The sequence below is a fragment of the Ovis aries genome, chromosome 14, assembly GCF_016772045.2.
Source record: "Ovis aries strain OAR_USU_Benz2616 breed Rambouillet chromosome 14, ARS-UI_Ramb_v3.0, whole genome shotgun sequence".
Taxonomy (NCBI): Eukaryota; Metazoa; Chordata; class Mammalia; order Artiodactyla; family Bovidae; genus Ovis; species Ovis aries.
Genome location: NC_056067.1, coordinates 44,863,373 through 44,888,138, shown reverse-complemented (window position 1 = coordinate 44,888,138; position 24,766 = coordinate 44,863,373). Strand labels below are relative to the sequence as shown.

The following is a 24,766-nucleotide window of genomic DNA, read 5'->3' as shown; positions in this document are numbered from 1 at the left end:
AAAAAGTGTTATCATGTGATGCTCTTGCTGCTGGTTCACAGATCAAACTCAGAGAAGTAGTGTTCTAGGAAAGGCAATGCTGTCTCATGCCCCAGCCAGCGGATTTAAGCCACCGTTGCAAAACCCCAACCAGGGCTGACCCCACCGCTTCTGGGCAGCCATGGTGCATACTGGCAATGACACGAGGCAGCTTTTAAAAGGAGGAGGCGGCTTGAGGCGCACAAGGTGTTCATAAGGAGATTTGGGGAGTTAAATAAAGAAGTAGCTTTAGGTTGACCAAGATAAACGGAGAAACGCGAACTGCAAATCAGCAAAGTATAACTTTATTTTTACTAAGAAAAACAACGTGTATAGAATATATCTGAACGTACATACACACGCATAGAGCAAGACTTACATGTGAAGACTCAGTTCTAAAAGTATAACAGAAGCTTGCAAACATTGCTCCAGAAGCTAAAATTATCAGACTTTTCACTTTGTATTTTAGAAATGTGTATAGGGTTGACATTTTATATGTTAAAGTATTAGGAAAAATAACATTCACAAATGCATTTTGCAATCTCCGTTCAAAACTGTGCCTTTAGAAGTGATTCCTGTTAGTAGCAAAAAACAAACAAAAACCGCATGATTCCCATTGGTAGGAATCACAGCAGAAGGATAGTGTTGTTAAACTTGCACTAAAGCCCCTTTAAGGCAGATTTTTGGACTTTAACCCTAGAATGTCTGATTCAGTAGGTCTAGGTTCAAACAACTGAGTTTGCACTTTCTTAAGTATGCTCATGTGGGACTTCCCTGGTGGCTCAGTGGTAAAGAATCTGCCTGCCAGTGCAGGAGACACAAGTTTGATCCCTGGTCTGGGAAGATCCAACAAGCCTCAGAGCAAGTCAGCTCCTCCGCCACAACTACTGAGCTTGTGCTCTAGAGCCCAGGGAATCACAGCTACTGAAGCCCGAGTGCCCTAGTGCCTGTTTGAAGCAACAAAAGAAGCCACCTCAATGAGAAGCCTGTGCACTTCAATAAGGAGTAGCCCCCGCTCTCCACAACTAGAGGAAAAACTCAAGAAGCAGTGAAGATCCAGCACAGCCCAAAATTATTAAATAAATAAAATACTAATTTAAAAAATCCTTAAAAAAAAAGTGTTATCGTGTGATGCTCTTGCTGCTGGTTCACAGAGCAAACTCAGAGAAGTAGTGTTCTAGGAAAGGCAATGCTGTCTCATGCCCCAGGCAACAGGGCTGGAGGTTTGCAGACTCCACAGGGCAGATCCCAGAGTTCTCACTGACATCCCTGGAGGTCTCAGCAGTGACCAAAACAGAGAAATGTCCTTCTGGACGTCCTAGTCCCTCCACTGCTAAGGAATCCAGTGAGGAAGCCCCAGGATGCAGGTAACCAAACCCCCACCAGGCTCCACCCACTGAAGCCTCCAAATCACTTGTTTCTTCTGCCTGGAACTGTCTGAAACAATAAACCCAACATGACTCATTCCTTACCTCCTTCAAGTGTTTACTCAGTTATCTTCTTACTAAGGAGATCTACCTTACTGCACAAATCTGCATAAAAACAAAACCCTGAGTTGTTAAAAACAACAACAAAAAAATCCCCGTTGGTGTCAAAGGGTCCTATTCCTAAAAACCAGCAGGTGGAGCAGGTGGGAGAGGGGTGTGGCCAGGCTGGTGGCTTCAGTCCTGCTCCTCCTTGTGGTAATATTACAGATTACCTCCCCATGTCCACCACGTTGGAAAGTGGATTCTTAACCACTGGATCCCCAGGGAAGTCCTCAAGTACTTCTTTCCTGTTGTCTGTCTTCCTTGAATATAATATAAGTTCTGTTGAAGGCAAGAGTTTTTGTCTCAACTGTTTCATGATGTCTCCCATGCACCTACATCTTCAGTGAACATTTGTTAGATCAGTGAATAAACATAACACTACAGGTCCCTGTTCACTTTCACTGTTCCCTTTACAATATTTTCAAGAATGAAAAAGAATCACTCTTGGAAATACCATCCTCAGTGGGGCTACTTCTTTGCAGGGCCTCCAAACATCCCTCTTGCATTTGACTTGATCTGGCTTTTTTTTCCCTTTAGTTCCTGACAGAACATACTGAAATGCACAAAACTGATTAACACTTTAGGCGACATGCATTTGAAGAGCAACAAGTTAAGTTTATTAGCTCCCAGCTACGTGTGGAAGCACTCTGAGTCTCAGTAACACCATGGAATGATCATTTGGATTTGCAGTCTTAGGAGCATCGGAAAAAACGCTTAGCCTCTAAGAGCACGCTGACCTTGATGAACTGTGAAATAATCTTTATCAACACTTTGGTGATAGACTGCAGACAACACTGCTCACAAATCCATGTGCGTTTCTTTTGAGAGAAAGCAAAGCGCCTTTTCCACGGCCTGGACTGGATGGGACATGCGCTCTTCGCTGCGTGCAGAGAGGTGACTATATTACCCAGAGTGCTCTGCGCTGAAGAGCGGCAGTGCTGACCCAATGAAGGCGCGGGAGAGGGGCGAGTCATGTTTGGCAAAAGATAGGGGCGGGACTTCCGGTTTCTCTTTGTGCTGGTCGTTTTGGCTGGCTTGGGGCAGGTTCACCAGCTCCGTAGCTCCTGATCGCTGAGTCGGGTCTGAGGCAACCAGAGACTGAAAGGTCGAGAGAAACTGTTGTCCTCACTGCACAGAGGTGAATCTGAGGCTTGGAATGGGGGCCACCTGAGAGGACCTCACGTTAGGGCTGGGCTGGAAGGGGTGATGTTGGAGTTCCCACACTGGTCGCCTGTCATAACCGTCCCTGTTCACCACAGGCTCAGAGCACAGAGGCCTCACTGATGGACCTGGCATGAGTTGGTGCTGAGGTCTTCAGGCCCTCACTTGAACCACTCCCACTTTTGAATCCTAAAGCCCCACATATGGGGAGCACAAATTACCGCAGCTTAGGTCAGAGGGCGGAGAAGGCAATGGCACCCCACTCCAGTACTCTTGCCTGGAAAATCCCATGGATGGAGGAGCCTGGAAGGCTGCAGTCCATGGGGTCGCTGAGGGTCAGACACGACTGAGCGACTTCACTTTCACTTTTCACTTTCATGGGTTGGAGAAGGGAATGGCAACCCACTTCATTGTTCTTGCCTGGAGAATCCCAGGGACGGTGGAGCCTGGTGGGCTGCAGTCTATGGGGTTGCACAGAGTCGGACACGACTGAAGCGACTTAGCAGCAGCAGCAGCAGCAGGTCAGAGGGTCCAGCACCTGCAGGGGTGTGAGAAGGGAGGGCCCATTTCTGAAAGTCAGTGTGATGAGATGTGGGAGTGTTACAAGCAGAGAGATCGCGTGTGGATCGCGTGTGCAAAAACCTGGAGGAGCTTCTGGTCCAGGACTGTTGGGGAAACCTGGGCTTCATGTCCTGTGGAGGAGGTGTACCTGAGCTCTTATGGTGCTTGGAATCATGGAGGGTTGTGAACAGAGAAGGAACACAGTCTGAGTTGGAGTTTTTAAAGTTTTCCCCCAACAGGAAAAGGGGTGATGAGGACAGAGTCACCTGAAGGCTGAGCCCTTCTCCAAAGTCACACAGCTGGTAAGAGGTATTACTGAAGACTAGCATACAGAAGTTAACAATAAGGCTTCCCTGGTGGCTCAGTGGTAAACAATCCACCTGCCAGTGCAGGAGACCACAGGTTCAATCCCTGATCCAGGAAGTTACCACATGCCTCAGAGCAACTAAGCCCATTTGCTGCAACTTTTTGAGCCTGTGCTTTGGAGCCCCTGTTCTGCAACAAGAGAAGCCACCACAATGAGAAGCCCTTGCTCTGCAATGAAGAGTAGCCCCTGCTCTCTGCAACTAGAGAAAAGCCCACACAGCAGGAAGACCCAGCACAGCCAAAAATAAATAAAATTTTTAAAAAGAGAAGTTAACAGTAAGCCCAGGTCACTTGGCCCCAGAACCAGGCAAGTGTACAATGGTGGTTTGAGCCCATGGAGCCCTTCCATGGTGACTTGCTTCTCACAGCCTCCCTCTTCCCACAGGTTCCATGGCCACAGAAGTGCTTAAGGACCCTAGCGAGGTGAGTGGGATCTTACCAGTCCCAACTTCCTCACCCAAAACACACAGGTTCTCTGAGATTGTGATGCTCTAGGATGCAGACTGTCACTCTCCTAGCCCTTTGGCCTGGGGACTCTTGAGAAACCCCAAGCCCTAGGTCATTGTTTATGTGAAATAGTTCCTATGTCTGGCAACCAAGGGAATGAGGTAGGGCAGGTTATTCCAGGCACAAGTAGCAGTAGGTCCAAATGCTTGAAGGTAAAGTTGAGCTGGGAGTGTTCAGAGAACCACGTTTCTCTTTCCTCTGGTGATCAGGAAAGAAACATTCAGACCTGAAATGGCAGCCTGAGAAGTTGAATGTTTTCCTGGAGAGCATAGAAGCAATGGTATAGGAACAAGGAGGTTATGTGACTCAGGTCTTAGAAGGCTCTGTCAGACTGCAGAGGAGTGAGGGAGGAGGCAGGAAGACCAGGGGTGATGTTAGTGTAGTAGTCCGGATGAGTGTTGGTGGTAACTGGACAGTCTGGTGGCCATGAAAGTAGGAGAAGTGGTTGGATTCTGGATCTTTTCTTTTTTTTTTAATATATGAGTGAGTGAGTGAAAGGGATGTGTTAGTCATTCATTTGTGTTTGACTCTTCGACCCCATGGACCATATAGGCACCCCACCCCACTGCCTAGGCTCCTCTGTCCATAGAATTCTTCAGGCAAGAATACTGAAGTGAGTAGCCATTCCCTTCTCCAGGGCATCTTCCTGACCCAGAGATTGAAGCCAGGTCTCCTGCATTGCAGGCAGATTCTTTACTCTGAGCTACCAGGGAAGCCCCTTTAATGTATAACTGACTGGATGTTCTAATGTTAAAGATGAGAGAGAAAAAGGTAGGAGTTGGGGATTACTCTGAGGTTTTGGAAGGAAGAAAAGAAAGCTGGCAGTAATTTTCAATGGGAATATCAGAAGTTTTTTGTTTTATTTCTTGGTGGGAGGCAAGCCATGTTAAGAATCTGAGATGTTTCAGAAAATACTGCTTGAAGGCATTAAATTGGCAGTTGGACTTAAATATCTGAAACTGGGGTATGATTCAAGGTGGAGACATCAAAATGGTGGTGGGTACTCTGTGTATCCAAGATGAGGTGGAGATGTGGGTCACATTTAGGAGGAGGTTATGGTGGTAATGCTATTAGCAGGCCAGGAAAGGAAAGGTGGTGCCCCAAGACTGGGTCTCTTGTCTGAGTACCTGATTACGGGTAACATGCAATCACAAGCATTGTTGAGGGAGAGAACTGGCCATGAAAGGGGGCTTGGGAAGAGGATGGTCTGGCAGGTGGTCAAGGCTCCCACGGGAAGAGTAGACACTGAAACGATGTAGAAGCCTAGATATAACTGAGGAAACATGACACTAACGCTGAGGCTGATTCGTATGCTCAGGTCTATGGACTTACTAGGATTTTGGGTGACCCTGGAGTGTTTCAGTCAGGCTGGTGGATTCGGTCAGGGGAAAATGTGGTTATTTCATCGAGTCACTAACCTGTAGGAGGAGAGCCATGAGGTTGGGCTTTGAATGAGTGTTAGGTTGAGAGAAGAGGGTTGTGACTAACAGGGGGACAGTAAGTGCCACACGGAAGTGGAAGAGGACCAGTGGGATCTGAATGCATGTGGCTCTAAATGGCTGCGGGTGACACAAGCAATAAGCCAGGAAGTGAGGATGGGATAGCAGGATTCAAGGCTGCCTCTGGCAGTGGGAGCCAATGAGGGTCTAGAGTAGTGCTGAATCCTGTTTGCATTTGCATAATCTTGACACCATGAGGTAAGTAACCAATGGGGAAGCCAGGCAGAGGTTTACAGCATGTGACAGAGGTGGTGGTGGTGGCAGTAGGGTCTGGAGATAGAAGAGAGGTACAGTCTAAAGTATGATATGCACATGAAGAAGAAGTATGAAGTGATGTTACCGGTGTCCTGGTAATAGGGACTGAAGGATGAAAGGTGGTCCCAAGTTTGGTTGTGGTTGGGAGGCACCATCTGTGAGACTTCCCAGGAATTGCCTGGCAGGACAGGTGGAGCCCTGCATGGCAGGCCTGGATCTTAATGGCATCCTTGCGCCCACCTGCCTAATGTTGCTGAGGGCTAGACACAGTAACTAATGGGACCACTAGGAGGGAACAGACACAAATGGCACCAGGGTCTGATACCTCATCTGAGTTGTGGAGCTGGGGAGAAGTATGAGCGTGGAATACATATGGGAGGATATGGATTGGGGATCCTTGACCGAGAGGCTGTTCATGATTTCCTCTCTCTTCATCATGGCAGGGCAGCATAACCTTTGAGGATGTGGCAGTGTACTTTTCCTGGGAGGAATGGGCTCTCCTTGATAAGGCCCAGAAACTCCTATACTGCGATGCGATGCTGGAGAACTTTGCACTTATGGCCTCTCTAGGTAAGACCCTCATTCCTGCCCCAGTATATTTTCCTTTTCCGCATGGACAGATCAAATCTTTCTCACAACAGGACCACAGGCATTGCTTCCTTCCCCAGTTCCCTGGGTAGGTGCTCTGGTTGCTAGGACTGAGCTGTCTGCAATGTCCTGTCTTTTTCTCACTCAGTCCCAGTACCTGCTGTCCCAAAGCCTTTCAGGGAAGGAGTCAGAAGTCTCTCAGTTAGCCTTTGGATCCCACCTTGCTTTCCCTTTCTGTGGCCAGGTGTCACCTCTGCCCTGGGTTCTACTCCATTCCTCTAGCTTATGTATCCTCGTTTCTGCCTATGCTAGGAATTGTGGTCACTGATATACTGATATGGTCACTACTTACGTGCCCCATAGGCTATTCTTGCAAGATCCTCCTCTGAGGTTGATTTTGGTAATGTTGAATTTTCTTTCCTATGTCTGTTGCTCCGAGTTGCTCTAGGCCAGTGCTGGCCACTCAGCTGTCCAGTCTTTTCCTTAGAGCTTGTATCATCCAGGCACTATATTTACATGGGTGGGGGAGACCTATGGATGCTTCTCAGGGTGGGCATGACTCCAGCTCCACAAAATGGGCTCAGAGGGTCCCTGGCACTATAGAGTGGCAAGTGAGGGGGCGTGATCTCAGGACTGTGTGTTCAGTTCATACCGTGATTCTGTTCTGTTTCCTCTACATTTTGGTGCCAGTACCAGTGGCCACACTTTATTTCTGCCTTTTCTCCTCCATTCTTGACACTTTGCTAACTTGTCGTTTCTACACTGACTCTCTGTCAGGGTGAATCTTAACTCTCACAATGGATTCCACCCATTCTTCTCCACTGCTTTTTCTCACAGTGTTCTCCATCACTGCCCCACACATACTGTGTTGTGAGATGTGCACATATCTCTAAATAGTCTTTGAACAAGAACTACTCTGATGCACATCCTTCTGCATAGCTCTCCTGTGTCATCAGCAGAGAAATGCTAGGAACCATTCAGAGTAAGTTGTAGACCTGCATCTCCTCTTTATGCTGTACCCTACCCTTTCTCCTGCACTTGGTTCTTCACTGTGTCCTTTATGTCCCCCATGCTGTGACCTTTAGAGGACCATTGCTGCACAGCAGCTGCTTCCTCAACCTGAATCCAACTCCCTCCTCCTGACAACAATCCTTTGGACTCATGTGCACTCATCCATTAGTGTGTCAGATGCACTTTTGTAATGGAAGTTGCTCCTTCCCACCAGAGTCAGTTGTCCTTCAGCTGTATTTCTTTGTTTCCAGGTTACTGGCATGGAGGAGAAGACGAGGAGGCACCTTCTGGGCAGAGTGTTTCTGTAGAAGGAATGTCACAGGTCAGGACTCCCAAAGCAGGTCCCTTTCCCTACGAAGCCCATTCCTGTGAGGTATGTGTCTCTATCTTAAAAGACATTTTGCACTTGGCTGAGGAAAGGGGCACACATCCCAAGCAAAAGCCGTTTACTTACGGAGCATGTGGGAAACCATTCTTTTAGTATAAACTTTCACCAGAAGCAGCACAGTAGAGAAAAATTTTCAGAAGCAATGTGGCAGGGCCTTATTTGTGAATAGCTACAAACTCCCTATACCAAAAAATTCCTTTACCTGAAACAAAGTTGGGAAGTGCTTCCTGGTCAGTTCAAGCCTGGTCAGTCCACCTACAACAGAAGAAGCCATGCAGCAGCACCGAGTGTGGGGTGACCATTCATAGTAGGAAAATTCATTAGAAGTGTGACGGATGCAGGGAAGCCTTCAACCACAAATACCAGAGACTCTACAAAAAGGAAAAAGTACTTGAACTTTCCACAAATGTGGTAAAATCTTCAGCTGGAAATACAGACCTGTTCTCACCAGTGAATTTACACTGAAGAAAGACCTTATTAATGCAGTGAATATGGGAAATTCTTTATCTAGCTTTCTTGAACATCAGAGATTTCATCCTAGAGAAAGACCCTCTGAATGCAGTGGGTATGGGAGAGCCTCTAGGGAAGCTTCAACCTCATTAAATATTGGATAGTTCACATTAGAGGAAGGTCTTATGAATGTAAAGAATGTGGGGAATTCTTTAGCTGAAGCACCCACCTTATTTAGCACTGGAGACTGCACACTAGGAAAAAGCCTCATGAAGTAGAGAAACTTTCAGTTCAAGGTCTGCTCTGATTTATCACTGAAAGCTCTCCTGAAGAGAAAACTTTAGGCCAAAAGTCTATCCTTATTTAGCAAGAGAAAATCCACAGTGGGGAAAGGTGTTACAAGTGCCATGAATGTGGGAAAGTCTTCAGTCAAAGGTCTTCTCTGATTCAGCACCAAATATTCAATCATTTAAGCCTTATGAGTACAGTGAATTAAGAAAGTCTTCATCCAAAGATCTAACCTCATTCAACAGCAGGAAAGTCCACACTACAGAGAGACCTTATGAGTGCAATGAACATAGGAAAGCCTTCAGGTGATAGTTTAACTTCATTGAAAAAGCAGGAAATTCACACAGAGTCACCATAGACATACAGGGATGGTGCAGTCTACTTGCTCAATATAACAACACTAGAGGAGAGCCTTTGTGATGAAGACATCTGCCTAATGTTGAACCTTTTATATACGAACATCCACAGTGAGGAGATTCTCCATAAGTTACAAATTTGTGGCAAGCTTTCTTGTGCTTTCTGGCCTACCCAAGGCTCTTGCCAGATATGTCATTGTATGTTTCTGTTGTAGAAGCCATCTTACCTTCACAGCTGGCAGGTCCCCACAGTGGCCAGTTTCAAGATGCCAAAATGATGTCACTGAACGTGGAATAAGAAGAGATGCACAGTAGCTCATCATTGTATTTTTTTTCCACTATACTGATAGAATTTTCATAAGTAAACCCAAGAACATACATAATAGTAAAATGACTAGGAAAGGTAACTTTTGAGTATTTAGTACCTTTGGTTTTTTAATAGCTTTATTGAGGTATGATTCACTTAAAATAAACTGCGCTAAGAGTGTATAATTTGATGTTTTTGATATATGCTTACACTCCTGAAACCAAAATATTTCCTCCTACTCTTTTTAATCCATCTTATTAACATAGAATTATTATTGCAAGGACACAATCTTCCTTTTGTAATAGATATTTTTCATATATATGTGTATATATATATATATATACATATATATATATATATACACACACACACACACACATGTTCATATAGCTGGAGAGAACTGTTATGAAGCTCCATGAACTATTCCTCAATCTTCCATTATTTATCATTTCATGGCCATTCTTTTTTTAAATTAATTAATTTTAATTCGAGGCTAGTTGCTTTACAATATTGTGGTGTTTTTTGCCATATATTGACAGAAACCAGCCATAGGTGTACCTGTGTCCCCCACCCGCCACGTCCCGAACCCCCCTCCCACCTCCCTCTCAGTCCCATCCCTCTGGATTGTCACAGCACTGGCTTTGAGTGCCCTGTTTCATGCATCAAACTTGGACCTGTTGTCTATTTCGCATATGGTAATATACATGTTTCAAAGCTGTTCTCCCAAATCATCCCGCCCTCGCCATCTCCCACAGAATCCAAAAGTCTGTTCTTGACATCTGTGTCTCTTTTGCTGTCTTGCATATAGGGTCATCATTACCGTCTTTCTAACTTACATATATATGCATTAATATACTGTATTGGTGTTTCTCTTTCTGACTTACTTCACTGTGTATAATAGGTTCTAATTTCATCCACCTCATTAGAAGTGACTCAAATGTGTTCTTTTTTATAGCTGAGTAATATTCCATTGTATATTTGTACCACAACTTTCTTATCCATTCATCTACCAATGGACATCTAGGTTGCTTCCATGTCCTAGCTATTGTAAACAGTGCTGCAATGAACATTGGGGTACACAGGTTTCTTTCAATTCTGGTTTCCTCAGTGTGTATGCCCACCAGTAGGATTGCTGGGTCATATGGCAGTTCTAGTTTCAGTTTTTTAATGAATCTCCACACTGTTCTCCATAGTGGCTATACTAGTTTGCATTCCCACCTTTTCTCCACACTCTTTCCAGCATTTATTGTTTGTAGACTTTTTGATGGCAGTCATTCTGACCAGCGTGAGATGGTATCTCACTGTGGTTTTGATATGCATTTCTCTGATAATGAGTGATGTTGAGCATCTTTTCATGTATTTGCTAGTTCATGGCCATTCTTGATTCATCTATACCCTCTATACCCATGCTTATTACTGAGTTATTTATAAGCATACACATAGTTATGACCAACCTAGATAGTATATTCAAAAGCAGAGACATTACTTTGCCAACTAAGGTCCATCTAGTCAAGGCTGTGGTTTTTCCTTTGGTTATGTATGGATGTGAGAGTTGGACTGAAGAAGGCTGAGCGCGAAAGAATTGATGCTTTGAACTGTGGTGTTGGAGAAGACTCTTGAGAGTCCCTTGGACTGCAAGGAGATCCAACCAGTCCATTCTGAAGGAGATCAGCCCTGGGATTTCTTTGGAAGGAATGATGCTAAAGCTGAAACTCCAGTACTTTGGCCACCTCATGAGAAGAGTTGACTCATTGGAAAAGACTCTGATGCTAGGAAGGATTGGGGGCAGGAGGAGAAGGGGACGACGGAGGATGAGATGGCTGGATGGCATCACTGACTCAATGGACGTGAGTCTGAACTGCAGGAGTTGGTGATGGACAGGGAGGCCTGGCGTGCTGCGATTCATGGGGTCGCAAAGAGTCGGACACAACTGAGCAACTGAACTGAACTGAACTGAATGTCATTTAATCATAATCTCTTCAAGATGCATTTCTAGGGACTTCCCTGGTGGTCCAGTGATTAAGAATCCACATTCCAGTGCAGGGGACGCAGGTTTGATCCCTGGTTGGGGAGCTAATATTCCACATGCTGCAGGGAAACTAAGCCAGCACACCACAACTAGAGAGTTCATGCACCACAACTAGAGAAGCTAGTGTGCCACAACTACTGAGCCGTTGCACTCTAGACCTGTGCTCCACAATAAGAGAAGCCCATGTACCACAAAAAGAGAAAGCCCATGCACCAAAACAGAGCCTATGCACCACAACAAAGACCTAACACAGCTAAAAAAAAAGAGGCATTTCTAAAATGTAAGGGCTATATAACACAAAATAAAAATACTTTAAAATCTTATATGTTATCAGTACGCAGTTTTCTCAGTTGTTTCCAAAATATGTTTGTTTTTAAGGTGATGAAGTATAATCAATATCTAAAACATACCCACATATTACACTTAATAGGTATGTTTCATAAGTCTCTTAACAAATAGGTGCCACTTACCTCCTTTTATTCTGATTTATTTGTTGAATTTGCTGGGTCACTAGTCTATTAGAATTGATCTCATTCTAGATTTGGTTTTTTACACCTTTTTGATTTAACATACTTAACCTTCTCCCATCTTTCCTATAAACTAAATATTGAAGAGATGGATAATTGGGGTCTGCTCCTGGTTGACACATGTGTAATAGTAACAGTTGGAGATACAACCTAGACAGCATATTAAAAAGCAGAGACATTACTTTGCTAACAAAAGTCCATCTAGTCAAGGCTATGGTTTTTCCAGTAGTCATGTATGGATGTGAGAGTTGGACTATAAAGAAAGCTGAGTGCTGAAGAATTGATGCTTTTGAACTGTGGTGTTGGAGAAGACTCTTGAGAGTCCCTTGGCCTGCAAGGAGATCCAACCAGTCCATCCTAAAGGAAATCAGTCCTGAATATTCATTGAAAGGACTGATGTTGAAGCTGAAACTCCAATCAACTTTGGCTACCTGATGTGAAGAGCTGACTCATTTGAAAAGACCCCAATGCTGCAAAAGATTAAAGGTGGGAGAAGGGGATGACAGAGAATGAGATGGTTGGATGGCATCACCGACTCAATGGACACGAGTTTGAATAAACTCCAGGAGTTGGTGATGGACAGGGAGGCCTGGTGTGCTGCAGTCCTGGGGTCTCAAAGAGTCGGACACGACTGAGCGACTGAATTGAACTGAACTGAACTGGAGATACAAGAATAGGACAGGTGTGATGTTCACACACCTGGAAACATGGTATGACAGGGTATTTTGCTAGCACACTGAAGCACAGTCTAGAAACACAAATACTTCAGGTACTAAATGTGCCAGATGCGTAGTGATACTGCAGCAGAGCCAAAAGTCATACACATATATTTGGGGGTCATGCGTGATGGGTTTGTGATATACCCTGAGTACAACCTTGGAATCCTTGGGACACTGTATGACAGGTGCTGGATGTTAATAGTCTTCAAAACAGACAGGACGCAGGCACAATTACCGTACTGGTAGAGATAAGATGTGTGACAGACATGAGACACATTCAACTGACATGTAAAATGTACCAGTGATCTATGAGACAGGATGGAAGTACTGACACATGACAGCAAGTATGATGACACAGATACTCCATGGAGACTCTAGAGACAGGTATATGATAGGAATGCCACATGCTGTGATCACAGAGTTCCCGTAGATTGATGAGACAGGAACCCTCTAGCTTGGAGAGAACAAAACTTCCTCCATCCCTGAAGATTTGATGATGCACTGATGGGGGTTATAACAGGGAACCAGGACTTCCCTGGTGGTACAGTGGATAAGAATCCAGCTGCCAATGCAGGGACATGGGTTTGATCCCTGGTCCAGGAAAATTCCACATGCCTCAGGGAAACTAAGCCCATGCACCACACCTACTGAGCCCAGGTGCTGCAACTACTGAAACCCTTACACCTAGAGGCTGTCCACCACAAGAGAAGTCACTGCAATGAGGAGCCTGTGCACCACAACAAAGAGTAGCCCCTACTCACTGCAACTAGAGAAAGCTTGCAAGCAGCAACCAAGACCTAGTCCAGCAAAAAATTTTAAAAAAGAAAGAAGGAACCATGGTGCACATCATGGCACAACCCAGAGACTCACCCATAGTTGATGACTGAATGTGAGCAGAATAGGACACATGGTGGGAAGAGAAAAGCTTGAAGCAGGTAGCAGAAGCCTTTACTTTGAAATGCCATCTGAGAAGGCCTGGAAGTAGCAATCTGATCAGGACAATAGGGCAGGGATGTCACAGGTTTTCGTGGAGAGGTCAGTCTACATTCAGCCAGTTTGGGAATCACTGGTCAAAGGTGGTTCTAGGATAGAGGCAAGGAATGGTTTTACAGATTAAAAGTCATTGTTGGGCATTTTGCATCCTACCCAGAAGGATAAGTATGAGCACTAAGGGGTAAAGTCACGTACAACACAGTACATGAAGGAACCAACACATGTCAGGGCCACATAAAAAATTCTCAGTCCTTCAGAGTCTCTCCCAACATCCACAGTGTTAACAGTGATAATGAGAAGTGAGTGCTGGGTATTGAGACCTGTGGGGTAAGGTTCCCTGAACTAGCATTTGGGGGATGACCAATAGGACTTTAGAAATGAATCGTTGCATGTGACAGTGAGAGCAAAGAATGCATTTGGGTGACATCAGTGGCCCTGTTAGGAATGCCCTGGAGGTGGTGACACCATTCATGGAAATAGTTTTCAAGTGAGGGTAGAAAGTTTTCAGAAAGACTCATAGAAGAGAGGCTAGAGAGCCCTAGCTGGAGATGTTGCAATATGACTAGTTAATGGTCTGAGGCTCAGCAGATAATCTGAATAGGAGAGGAATCTGGGAGTCCCAGTCTCGATGGGAAGCAAACAGGTCCTGGGGAAGAGAAACAAATATGCTTATAGCTCAAGGGCCCTCCTAGGACTCTGGGTTTCCCACTTCCTCTCCATCATGCTCTTCCCTCCATTCTAACCCAGTTGGACCCAAGCCTGGTGGGCAGTGGGCATGCAGTTGGCTGCATGGCCGGCTGACACCTGAGTGTCACCCTTGTATCCTAGGTAAGGGGTAGCCTCATCTAATCCCTGAGATGAGGTCCATTTTTGTACCATAGCTGCAACCACATTCTCTGTCCTCCATGCCCCAGGCCCCTTGTGTTCCCCATATTTCTCCCAGTCCCCTGTCCTCTGTGCTGCCTCAGCCCCCTCATTTTGCTGGACCCCCTCATCCCCAGGGTACCAGAGAGAGAAATGGGCCTCCTCAGAATCCTCTGACTACACAGTCTTTTGGGGATGAGCTGCAGAGAAAGCACAAGCAGTAGTCTGGAAAACGCAGTATAGATTCTGGCTATGACCCATTCCTGGCCTGTGATCTTGAAAAGTTCCCCTCTTTGTATTTGGCCTCCATTTCCTCAGGTCTAAATGGGAATATTAACTCTTCCCCTGGGGTGAGGAGACCAGAGAGGTCATGAGTGTGACGTGTGTTGTGTGTTCCCCCATGGCAGGTGTCAGCCCACCTCAGATGCCTTTTCTGTGAGGGCTGTGATGACAGCTCTGCTCCTTTGCTCATGTCCTTAGAAATATGCTTAAGAGTGGCTGAAATAAATATGAGAACAACAGATAATTGAAATGCTTCACATGCTTATTGTGAGGAGTCATGGAATTTACACACACACACCATGGACCAGAGAGACCTGGCTTCAAGTATTGCCTCTGCTAATCAGACTAAGGACACAGGATAACTTGCTAAGGTTGTGATATGGAAAAGATGCTGAGTGTTTATCCCAGAACTGTGGAGGATTGATAAAAGTAGCACAGACAACATATAAAAACAGATGGGTAATATAATCAGAGAGATGGAAATGCTGAAAATCAAAAGGAAATGCCCCCAAACAAAAACATTGTAACAGATGAAGAATGCCTTTGATGGGCTCATCAGTAGGCTGGGCACGGCTGAAGAAAGAATCAATGAGCTTGAAGATATGTCAATAGAAATTTCCCAAATGGATCTGCAAAAAGAGTAAAGAATGAAAATGCAGAATGAAACATCCAAGAGCTATGAAACAATTATCAAAGATGTAAATGACACCTAATGGAAATACCGGATAGAGAAGAGAGAGGAGCAGAAGAAATACTTCAAATAAAGGGCTGAGAATTTTCCAAAATTAATGATGTACACTAAACCACAGATCCAAGAAGCTCAGAAAACCTGAAGCAAGATAAATACTAAACAATCTACACTTAGGCATGTCACATTTGAACTGTAGAAAATCCATTTTAAAAAGAGTAGGATAAGAATTACACTGGAAACTGCATATAAGAAATGACTGGAGTGAAATGTCTAAGAAAGAAAAAACACATTAATAACTTTCTTCAAAATAATTTTTAAATGTATTTATTGGGTATTTATAACACATGGATAAGTGGGAAAATGTTAGCAGTGTCATAAGGTAGATAGAGGATTTGAGAATACTCTGTTACAAGGAACCTGCACTACCCATGAACTAATGTAGTGTAATTTAAGAATGGATTTAGATTAGAAGGAAATATATATTGTAAACTCTGAGGAAATCTACTACAATTTTTTTTAAAGAAATATCATCAACATGTTAAGAGAGGAGAGAAAATAGAATGATATAAAATGCTCAGTTAAAATCAGAGAAGAAAGAGGAAATAAAAAAGAAAGTACAACAAACAAAACAGTTATAAACATGTTTTTAATCCAACTATATCAATAATTAAATGTGAATGTCCTAAATACACCAACTATAGACTCAGAAACTGAAGAGTGGATAAAAAAATAAGATCCAGTTGTATACTATTTATAAAAAACACACTTTAAATATAAAGACCCTGATAGATAAAAAGTTAAGGGATAAAGATATACCATGCTATCACTAATCAAAAGAAAGCAGGAGTTGCTATATTGAATCAGATTTCAGAACAAGGGAATTTTCTTTAGAGGGGATTACATAATGATAATGGAGTCAAATCTCTAAGAAGATATAAATAATCCTTACTGTGGATTTACTAGCAACAGAGGTTCAAACTACGTGAGGTAAGGAACATTTAAACTCAACTATAAGAAAACAACACAGTTGAAAACTGGGCAAAGATCTGAACAAAGAAGGTATAGATAGAGCAAACAAGCATATAAAAAGATGCACATCATATGTCATTAGGGAATTGCAAACTAAAATATTAATAAGGTACCCCACACACATCTTTTAGACTCCAGTTCAGTTCAGTTCAGTTCAGTCGCTCAGTCGTGTCCAACTCTTTGCAACCCCAGGAATCGCAGCACGCCAGGCCTCCCTGTTCATCACCATCTCCCGGAGTTCATTCAGACTCACGTCCATCGAGTCAGTGATGCCATCCAGCCATCTCATCCTCGGTCGTCCCCTTCTCCTCCTCCGTCGTCCCCTTCTCCTCCTGCCCCCAATCCCTCCCAGCATCAGAGTCTTTTCCAATGAGTCAACTCTTCGCATGAGGTGGCCAAAGTACTGGAGTTTCAGCTTTAGCATCATTCCTTCCAAAGAAATCCCAGGGCTGATCTCCTTCAGAATGGACTGGTTGGATCTCCTTGCAGTCCAAGGGACTCTCAAGAGTCTTTTCCAACACCACAGTTCAAAAGCATCAATTCTTTGGCGCTCAGCCTTCTTCACAGTCCCACTCTCACATCCATACATGACCACAGGAAAAACCACAGCCTTGACTAGACGGACCTTAGTCGGCAGAGTAATGTCTCTGCTTTTGAATATACTATCTAGGTTGGTCATAACTTTTCTTCCAAGGAGTGAGTGTCTTTTAATTTCATGGCTGCAATCACCATCTGCAGTGATTTTGGAGCCCCCCAAAATAAAGTCTGACACTGTTTCCACTGTTTCCCCATCTATTTCCCATGAAGTGATGGGACCAGATGCCATGATCTTCGTTTTCTGAATGTTGAGCTTTAAGCCAACTTTTTCGCTCTCCTCTTTCACTTTCATCAAGAGGCTTTTGAGTTCCTCTTCAATTTCTGCCATAAGGGTGGTGTCATCTGCACATCTGAGGTCATTGGTATTTCTCCTGGCAATCTTGATTCCAGCTTGTGCTTCTCCCAGCCCAGCGTTTCTCATGATGTACTCTGCATAGAAGTTAAATAAGCAGGGTGACAATATACAGCCTTGACGTACTCCTTTTCCTATTTGGAACCAGTCTGTTGTTCCATGTCCAGTTCTCACTGTTGCTTCCTGACCTGCATACAGATTTCTCAAGAGGCAGGTTAGGTGGTCTGGTATTCCCATCTCTCTCAGAATTTTCCACAGTTTATTGTGATCCACACAGTCAAAGGCTTTGGCATAGTCAGTCAAGCAGAAATAGATGTTTTTCTGGAACTCTCTTGCTTTTTCCATGATCCAGTGGATGTTGGCAATTTGATCTCTGGTTCCTCTGCCTTTTCTAAAACCAGCTTGAACATCAGGGAGTTCACAGTTCACAGATTGCTGAAGCCTGGCTTGGAGAATTTTGAACATTACTTTACTAGCATGTGAGATGAGTGCAATTGTGTGGTAGTTTGAGCATTCTTTTGCATTGCCTTTCTTTGGAATTGGAATGAAAACTGACCTTTTAGGCTGAATACATGGTTTAAACCTGATAATACCAAAGTTTGGCAAGTACATAGAGCAACAGGGACTCTCATTCATTGCTACTGGGAATGCAAAGTGGTATAGCCAATTTTATGGGTTCCCCAACTCATATGTTGAAGCCCCAACTCCCAGTGTGACTGTTTGGAGATAGGGCCTTTAAGGAGCTAAATAATTAAAGTTAAGCGAGGACGGAAGAGTAGAGCACCATTCCCATAGGACTGGTGTCCACATTATAAGAGGAAGAGACACCATCTCTCTCTCTCTCTCTACCTCCTTCTGTGCTCACACAGAGGAAGGCCACGTGAGCACAGGGTAGGAAGGTGGCCATCTGAAGCCAGGAAGAGAGTGCTTACAGAAACTGAGTTTTCTGACATCTTGACCTTGAATTTCTAGCCCCCAGGGCTGTGAGAAAATAAATGTTTGTTCTTTAAGCCACTCAGTCTGCGGTATTTTGATATGGTAGCCCAAGCAGACTAATGCAGCCACTTTGCAAGACAGTTTGGCAATTTCTTAAAATGTTGAAATAGTCTTGCCATACAATCCAGCAGTCATGCTGCTATGTATTTACTGTACTGAGTTGAAAACTTATGTCCACACAAAAACTTGCACATGAATGTTTATTGTAGCTTTAGTCATAATTTCCCCAAGCCAAAAGCAAATAAGATGTCATTCTGTATGTGACTGAACTAAAATAACAGCAAGAATAATGCACACACACAGAACGAACAAACAAAACTGTGATACATACAAACTATGGAATTTGGTGTTTTTTCAAAAAAATGAATTACCAAGGCACAGCAGACATGGAGGTATTTGTCTGGTTTTTTCACTTAGTATAATAATACCATTCATGTTGTTGCAAATGACAGGAGCAGATTCTTTTTATGGCTGAGTAGTATTCCATTATATTCTTTATCCATTCACCCATTGATGAACATTTAGGTTGTTTTCATGGCTTGGCTATTGTCCATGATGTTGCCATGAACATATGGGTGCATTTATCTTTTCAAATTAGTGTGTTTGTTTTTTTCAGATAAATACCCAAAAGTGGAACAGCTGGGTTATATGGTACCTCTGTTTTTAAGGGGAATCCACATACTGTTGAGAGGATTAACAGTCAGGTAGGAAGGCCAGAGGTCCCCAAGCGGCATGAGGAAATAAACTACAAGTGGCTGATTTTTTTTTCTTCTGTCTACAAAATTAAAGGAGGCTTCTTTTAATTCTGTGTTGTCATGATGACACGTGGTTCTGCCTGAACTTAACATTGAGGGGCTACTGGCTCAACAAACCAATGTGTTTTTCTTATGGAAATGTTTTTCTTAAGCTATGTTAATGAAATTATGTATTTGCTTTGGAATCTGCCTTTCTTCAGATTGGTTCTGCCTAAGACTAACCCTTTTAGCAAACCTTGAGCTGATAATGGTTCAGCAAACCAGTATGTCTTACTCACGGAAATGTTTTCTTAAGTTATGTTAATGAAACTATGTATTTGCTTGGAAATCTGTCTGTCTTCAAGATTCACGTCAGTTGTTTTATGGCTGGAGATGACTCTGCTTGTGACATTCTATCTCAAAATGCATGTTGTGGGAGAGGGGCCTGGTGCAACTCTCTCAGTCTTGAGGCATTTCTTTTATCTGATTAGCAACTTGCTAACAGGTATATAATGTCTTGCTAAAAACTAGCAAAGGGGTATCTTTTCTGCCCCCTTGGATGTCTGTGTCAGAAGCTTTCTCTATCTCTTTTATACTTTAATAAAACTTTGCTACACAAAAGCTCCGAGTGATCAAGCCTTGTCTCTGGCCTGGGGTCAAAATCCTCTCCTCTGGAGGTCACAAATCCCAGCATAGCTCACAGCTCACGGCCGCAACCTTTTCTGTTTTCCATAGTGGCTACATAGTGGCCCACTAACAGTGTACAAGGGTTTCTCTTTCTCACATCCTCTTTAACATTTGTTATTTCTTGTCTTTTCAATAATAGCCATTCTAACAGTGTAAGATGATGTCTCATGCTTTTGATTTACATTTTCCTTATAATTAGTAATGTACATCTTTTCATGTGCCTGTTGGCCATCTGTTTTTTCTTTTAATTTTTATTTTATTTATTTTTTTATTGTACTTTATTTTACTTTACAGTACTGTATTGGTTTTGCCATACATCAACATGGATCCACCACGGGTGTACATGAGTTCCCAATCCTGAACCCCCTCTCCCCTCCCTCCCCATACCATCTCTCTGGGTCATCCCAGTTCACCAGCCCCAAGCATCCTGTATCCTGCATCGAACCTAGACTGGTGATTCATTTCTTACATGATATTATACATGTTTCAATGCCATTCTCCCAAATCATCCCACCTTTTCCCTCTCCCACAGAGTCCAAAATTCTGTGTTTGTTCTTTTTTAGAAGAATATTCAGATCCTCTGCCCATGTTTTAATTGGGTTTTTTGTTTTCCTGTTATTGATGTGTATGAATTCTTCACATATTTTGGATGTTAACCCTTTATCAGATCACTGTATGATTTCACTTGTATGTGGACTCTAAAAACAAATGAACAAAATGAAAGTCAAATGCAGAAATAAAATTAGTAGCACAGGGGAATGGGAATGCGGAATGGGCAAAATGGATGAAGAGAGTCAGCTGTATGGTCATGGATGGCAACTGGACTTGTGGTGGTGATCACTTTGCAGTTTGTACAGATATTGAATTATAATGCTGTACACCTGAAGCTTATTATTATTATTTTTTAAAGAACTACCTGGAGGGCTTGTTAACACAGAGATTGCTGAGCTCCATCACCAGAGTTTCGGCTTCAGTAGGTCTGGGGTGGGAACCAAGAAATTACATTTCAAACAAGTTCCTGTGTTATGCTGATGCTTTTGGCTCAGGACCACACTGAGCATGGCTTCTGTAGGCCACGCTATTTGCATAGTTTCTGCACAGATTGTAGTGTTGAGTGAATATGATGCACTAATAATGCAACACCAGGACAAAACAAAACAAAATTCAGCTTGTTTTGCTACACTTTTATTCTAAATAACATCTACTCTCTCTTATGATGACAAGATTTGTGTTCTTTCCCTGAGAGAGATTTAAGGGGCATAACAATTAAATGTAATTTTTGGACTTGTTTGGATGATGAACTGAACAAATTGACAATATATTCCCATCCTTGGTATAATCAGGAAATTTTAAGTATGGATTGAGTATTTGTTAGGAATCTTTTTTATTTTTTAGGTATAATAATGGTATTGTGGTTGTATTTTTAAAATGTTCTTACTTATAGAGATGCATACGATTTTCCTTAAACTGCTCCAACCAGGGGGAAAATGGAGGTGACAGATGAAACAAGGGTAGCAAAAATTAGGATAAATGTTGAAACTGAGTGATGTGTACATGGGGACTCATTAAATTCTGTTCTTTTTGTAAAATTTCGGCCCCATGGACTGCAGCCTACCAGGTTCCTCCATCCATGGGATTTTCCAGGAAGGAATACTGGAATGGGTTGGCATTTCCATCTCCAGAAAATCTTCTGGAACCAGGGATTGAACCTGGGTCTCCAGGGAAGCCCATGTAATATATTCCTATATTCAGGTTGCTAAGTGGAAGAAGCTGTTCTGAAAAGACAACTTTATGATTCTAATTCTGTGACATTTGGTAAAAGACAGAACTATAGATACAGTAAGGTCAGTGATTGCTGGGAGTTGAGGGGAAGGTGGGAAGGATGAATATATAAAGCACAGGGGATTTTTATAGCTATAAATCTATTCTCTGTGATACTGTCATATATTTGTCAAAACCCATAGAACTGTACAGCACAAAGAGTAAACCTTAATGTGTGCAAACTAAAATAACAATTTAGCAGATTGAGGGATCTCAGAAAATAATACAGAGTGCACTTGGAGAATCTAACTATGTTATGAATTATGACACACCTCATGGGAGGAAATGGGGGAAAGGTGCTGACCTAAGTAAGTGTGGACATGAGTGAGATTATAAGAGTAAAGACAAAATGAACTGCAAATATTCACCTTAGATGATAAAGTTGTTCCCGCAGGAGTACAGGTTAACATTTCCAGTACTGCTATATATGTATGTACTGGAATTGAGCTATTAAGTAAATGGGTGCTGAATGGTAGGAGCCAGGAGTGTCACTGTTTAAAGCAGGAATTTACAGATGAACAAAGGAGGGAGATTAGAATGATCCATGATCTGTGTGGTAGTGGATTACAGTGGAGATGTCAGTAAGAACTTATGTTTAATTTAATATAGATACAGATGGTGTATACAGATACAGATTAGTATATACACATATTTCTTTGTTTTGTTGGCTGAGAGCACCTAAGCAATGACATCCCAGCAACAGTTAGAACACCTAGTAGCCAGATCTTGATTCTAATACAATTCTCTAATAAAATGAATCAAGGCTTCTTGGAGAAATGGCTGAATCTAGGACTGGGGCAAGATGCATGGAGCTCCTAGTAATGCCAGAAAGTAAGAAAGTACTCCAAAAACCTCCATAATTATGGGAGCATATCAAAGAGACACAGGAAACCAACTGAAAGAGCTCCCATTAGCCAGAGAGGGAACAATCTAAGCAATTGTGTGTGTGTGTGTGTGTGTATATATATACACACACATATATTATTTTATCAAATTTTCCTCTATTTCTTTGCATTGTTCACTTAAGAAGGCTTTCTTATCTCTCCTTGCTGTTCTCAGGAACTCTGCATTTAGTTGGGTATATCTTTCTCTTTCTCCTTTGCCTTTTTTAATGACCTGGATAACCACAATGGGGTGGTCACTCATCTAGAACCAGACATCCTGGAGTGTGAAGTCAAGGGGGCCTTAGGAAGCATCACTAATAACAAAGCTAGTGGAGGTGATGGAATTCCAGCTGAGCTATTTCAAATCCTAAAAGATAATGCTGTTAAAGTGCTGCACTCAATATGTCAGCAAACTTGGAAAACTCACAATGGCCCCAGGACTGGAAGAGGTCAGTTTTCATTCCAATCCCCAAAAGGGGAAATACCAAAGAATGTTCAGACTACTGTACACTTGTGGTTATCTCACATGTTGGCAAGATAATGCTCAAAATCCTTCAAGCTAGGCTTCAGAAGTACATGAACCAAGAACTTCCAGGTGTACAATCTGGATTTAGAAAAGGCAGAGGAACCAGAGATCAAATTGCCAACATCTGTTGGATCTTAGAAAAAGCAAGGGAATTCCAGAAAAACGTCTAATTCTGCTTTATTCAGTTTGCTGTGACAGTGTAGATCACAATAAACTGTGGAAAATTCTGAAAGAGATAGGAATACCAGACCACCTTACCTGCCTCCTGAGAAACCTGTATGTAGGTCAAGAAGCAAAAGCTAGAACCAGACATGGAACAATGGACTGGTTCAAAATTGGGAAGGGAATATGTCAAGGCTGCATATTGTCACTATGCTTACTAACTTATATGCAGAATACATCATGTGGAATGCTGGGCTGGATGAATCACAGGCTAAAATCAAGATTGATAGGAGAAATATCAACAACCTCAGATATGCAGATAATACCACTCTAATGGCAGAAAGCAAAGAAGAACTAAATAGCCTCTTGATGAGGGTATAAGAGGAGAGTGAAAAATCTGGCTTAAAACTCAACATTCAAAAACCTAAAATCATGGCATCTTGGTCCCACCACTTCATGGCAAATAGATAGGGGAAAAGTGGAAACAGTGACAGACTTTATTTTCTTGGGCTCCAAAATCACTGTGGACAGTGACGGCTGCCATTAAATTAAAAGACACTTGCTCCTTGGAAGAAAAGCTATGACAAACCTAGATAGTGTATATAAAAAGCAGAGACATCACCTTGTTGACAAAGGCCCATATAGTCAAAGCTATTGTTTTTCCAGTAGTCATATACAGATTTGAGAATTGGACTGTAAAGAAGGCTGAGTGCCAAAGAATTGATGCTTTCAAACTGTGGTGTTGGAGAAAACTGTTAAGAGTCCCTTGGACTGCAAGGAGATGAAACCAGTCAATTCTAAAGGAAATCAACCCTGAATATTCATTGGAAGGACTGATGCTGAAGCTCCAGTACGTTGGCCACCTGATCTGAAGAGTCCATTCATTGGAAAAGACCCCAATGCTGGGAAAGATTGAGAGCAGGAGGAGCAGGGGGTGACAGAGTATGAGATGGTTGGATGGCATCACTACCTTAATGGATATAAGTTTGAGCAAACTCCAGGAGATAGTGAAGGACAGAGAAGCCTGGCATGCTGCAATCCATGGGGTTCCTAAGAGTTGAACATGATTTAGCGACTAAACAACAACAACAATATACATACAATTATACCTCAAAGTTCAAAGGTATATGAATACATATTTATATAAATAGATTATTGAATAAGTTAATAAATGGGGAATAAAAGACAAATCTTCAGTGCTGAAGAATTTCAAAAATCTTGGTAGATATTCCACACTAAAGGAGAGGGAATATAACTTCCGTAGAGAGTACAGTATGGACAGTAGGGAAAACAGTAACTACAGTGGAGAACCCTGACAAACACTACTTCAGCCAAGTAATCAGTCAAGTTCAACAGACAGTCATAAATCCTGTTGACAGTTTGCATCCTTCTGTGATCTTCACCCTCCATCCATAAGGCCATGAGAATAATCCCACAATCATGAGAAAAACAATTAAGTTCCAGTAGAGAGGCATCGTACAACATACCTGACCAATGCTCCTCAAAACTCTCAAGATCATCTAAAACAAGCATAGTTTCTGAGAAATTGTCACAACCAAGAGGAGCCTGAGAAACTAATGCTGTGTGGT

General features: G+C 42.8%; 1 protein-coding gene across 1 annotated transcript in view; it reads left to right on the top strand.

Moving 5' to 3' along the window:
- The first annotated feature begins 2,573 nt into the window (after positions 1-2,573).
- The window catches only part of LOC121816506 (zinc finger protein 549-like), a 32,020-nt gene continuing 9,827 nt past the window's right edge, over positions 2,574-24,766 (top strand). Inside the window, exons 1-4 of the mRNA XM_042231968.1 lie at positions 2,574-2,685; positions 4,021-4,058; positions 6,340-6,466; positions 7,747-7,868. Of these exons, the coding sequence (XP_042087902.1) occupies positions 4,026-4,058; positions 6,340-6,466; positions 7,747-7,868 (282 nt within the window). The 5' untranslated portion in view covers positions 2,574-2,685; positions 4,021-4,025. The remainder of the gene's footprint in view (positions 2,686-4,020; positions 4,059-6,339; positions 6,467-7,746; positions 7,869-24,766) is intronic.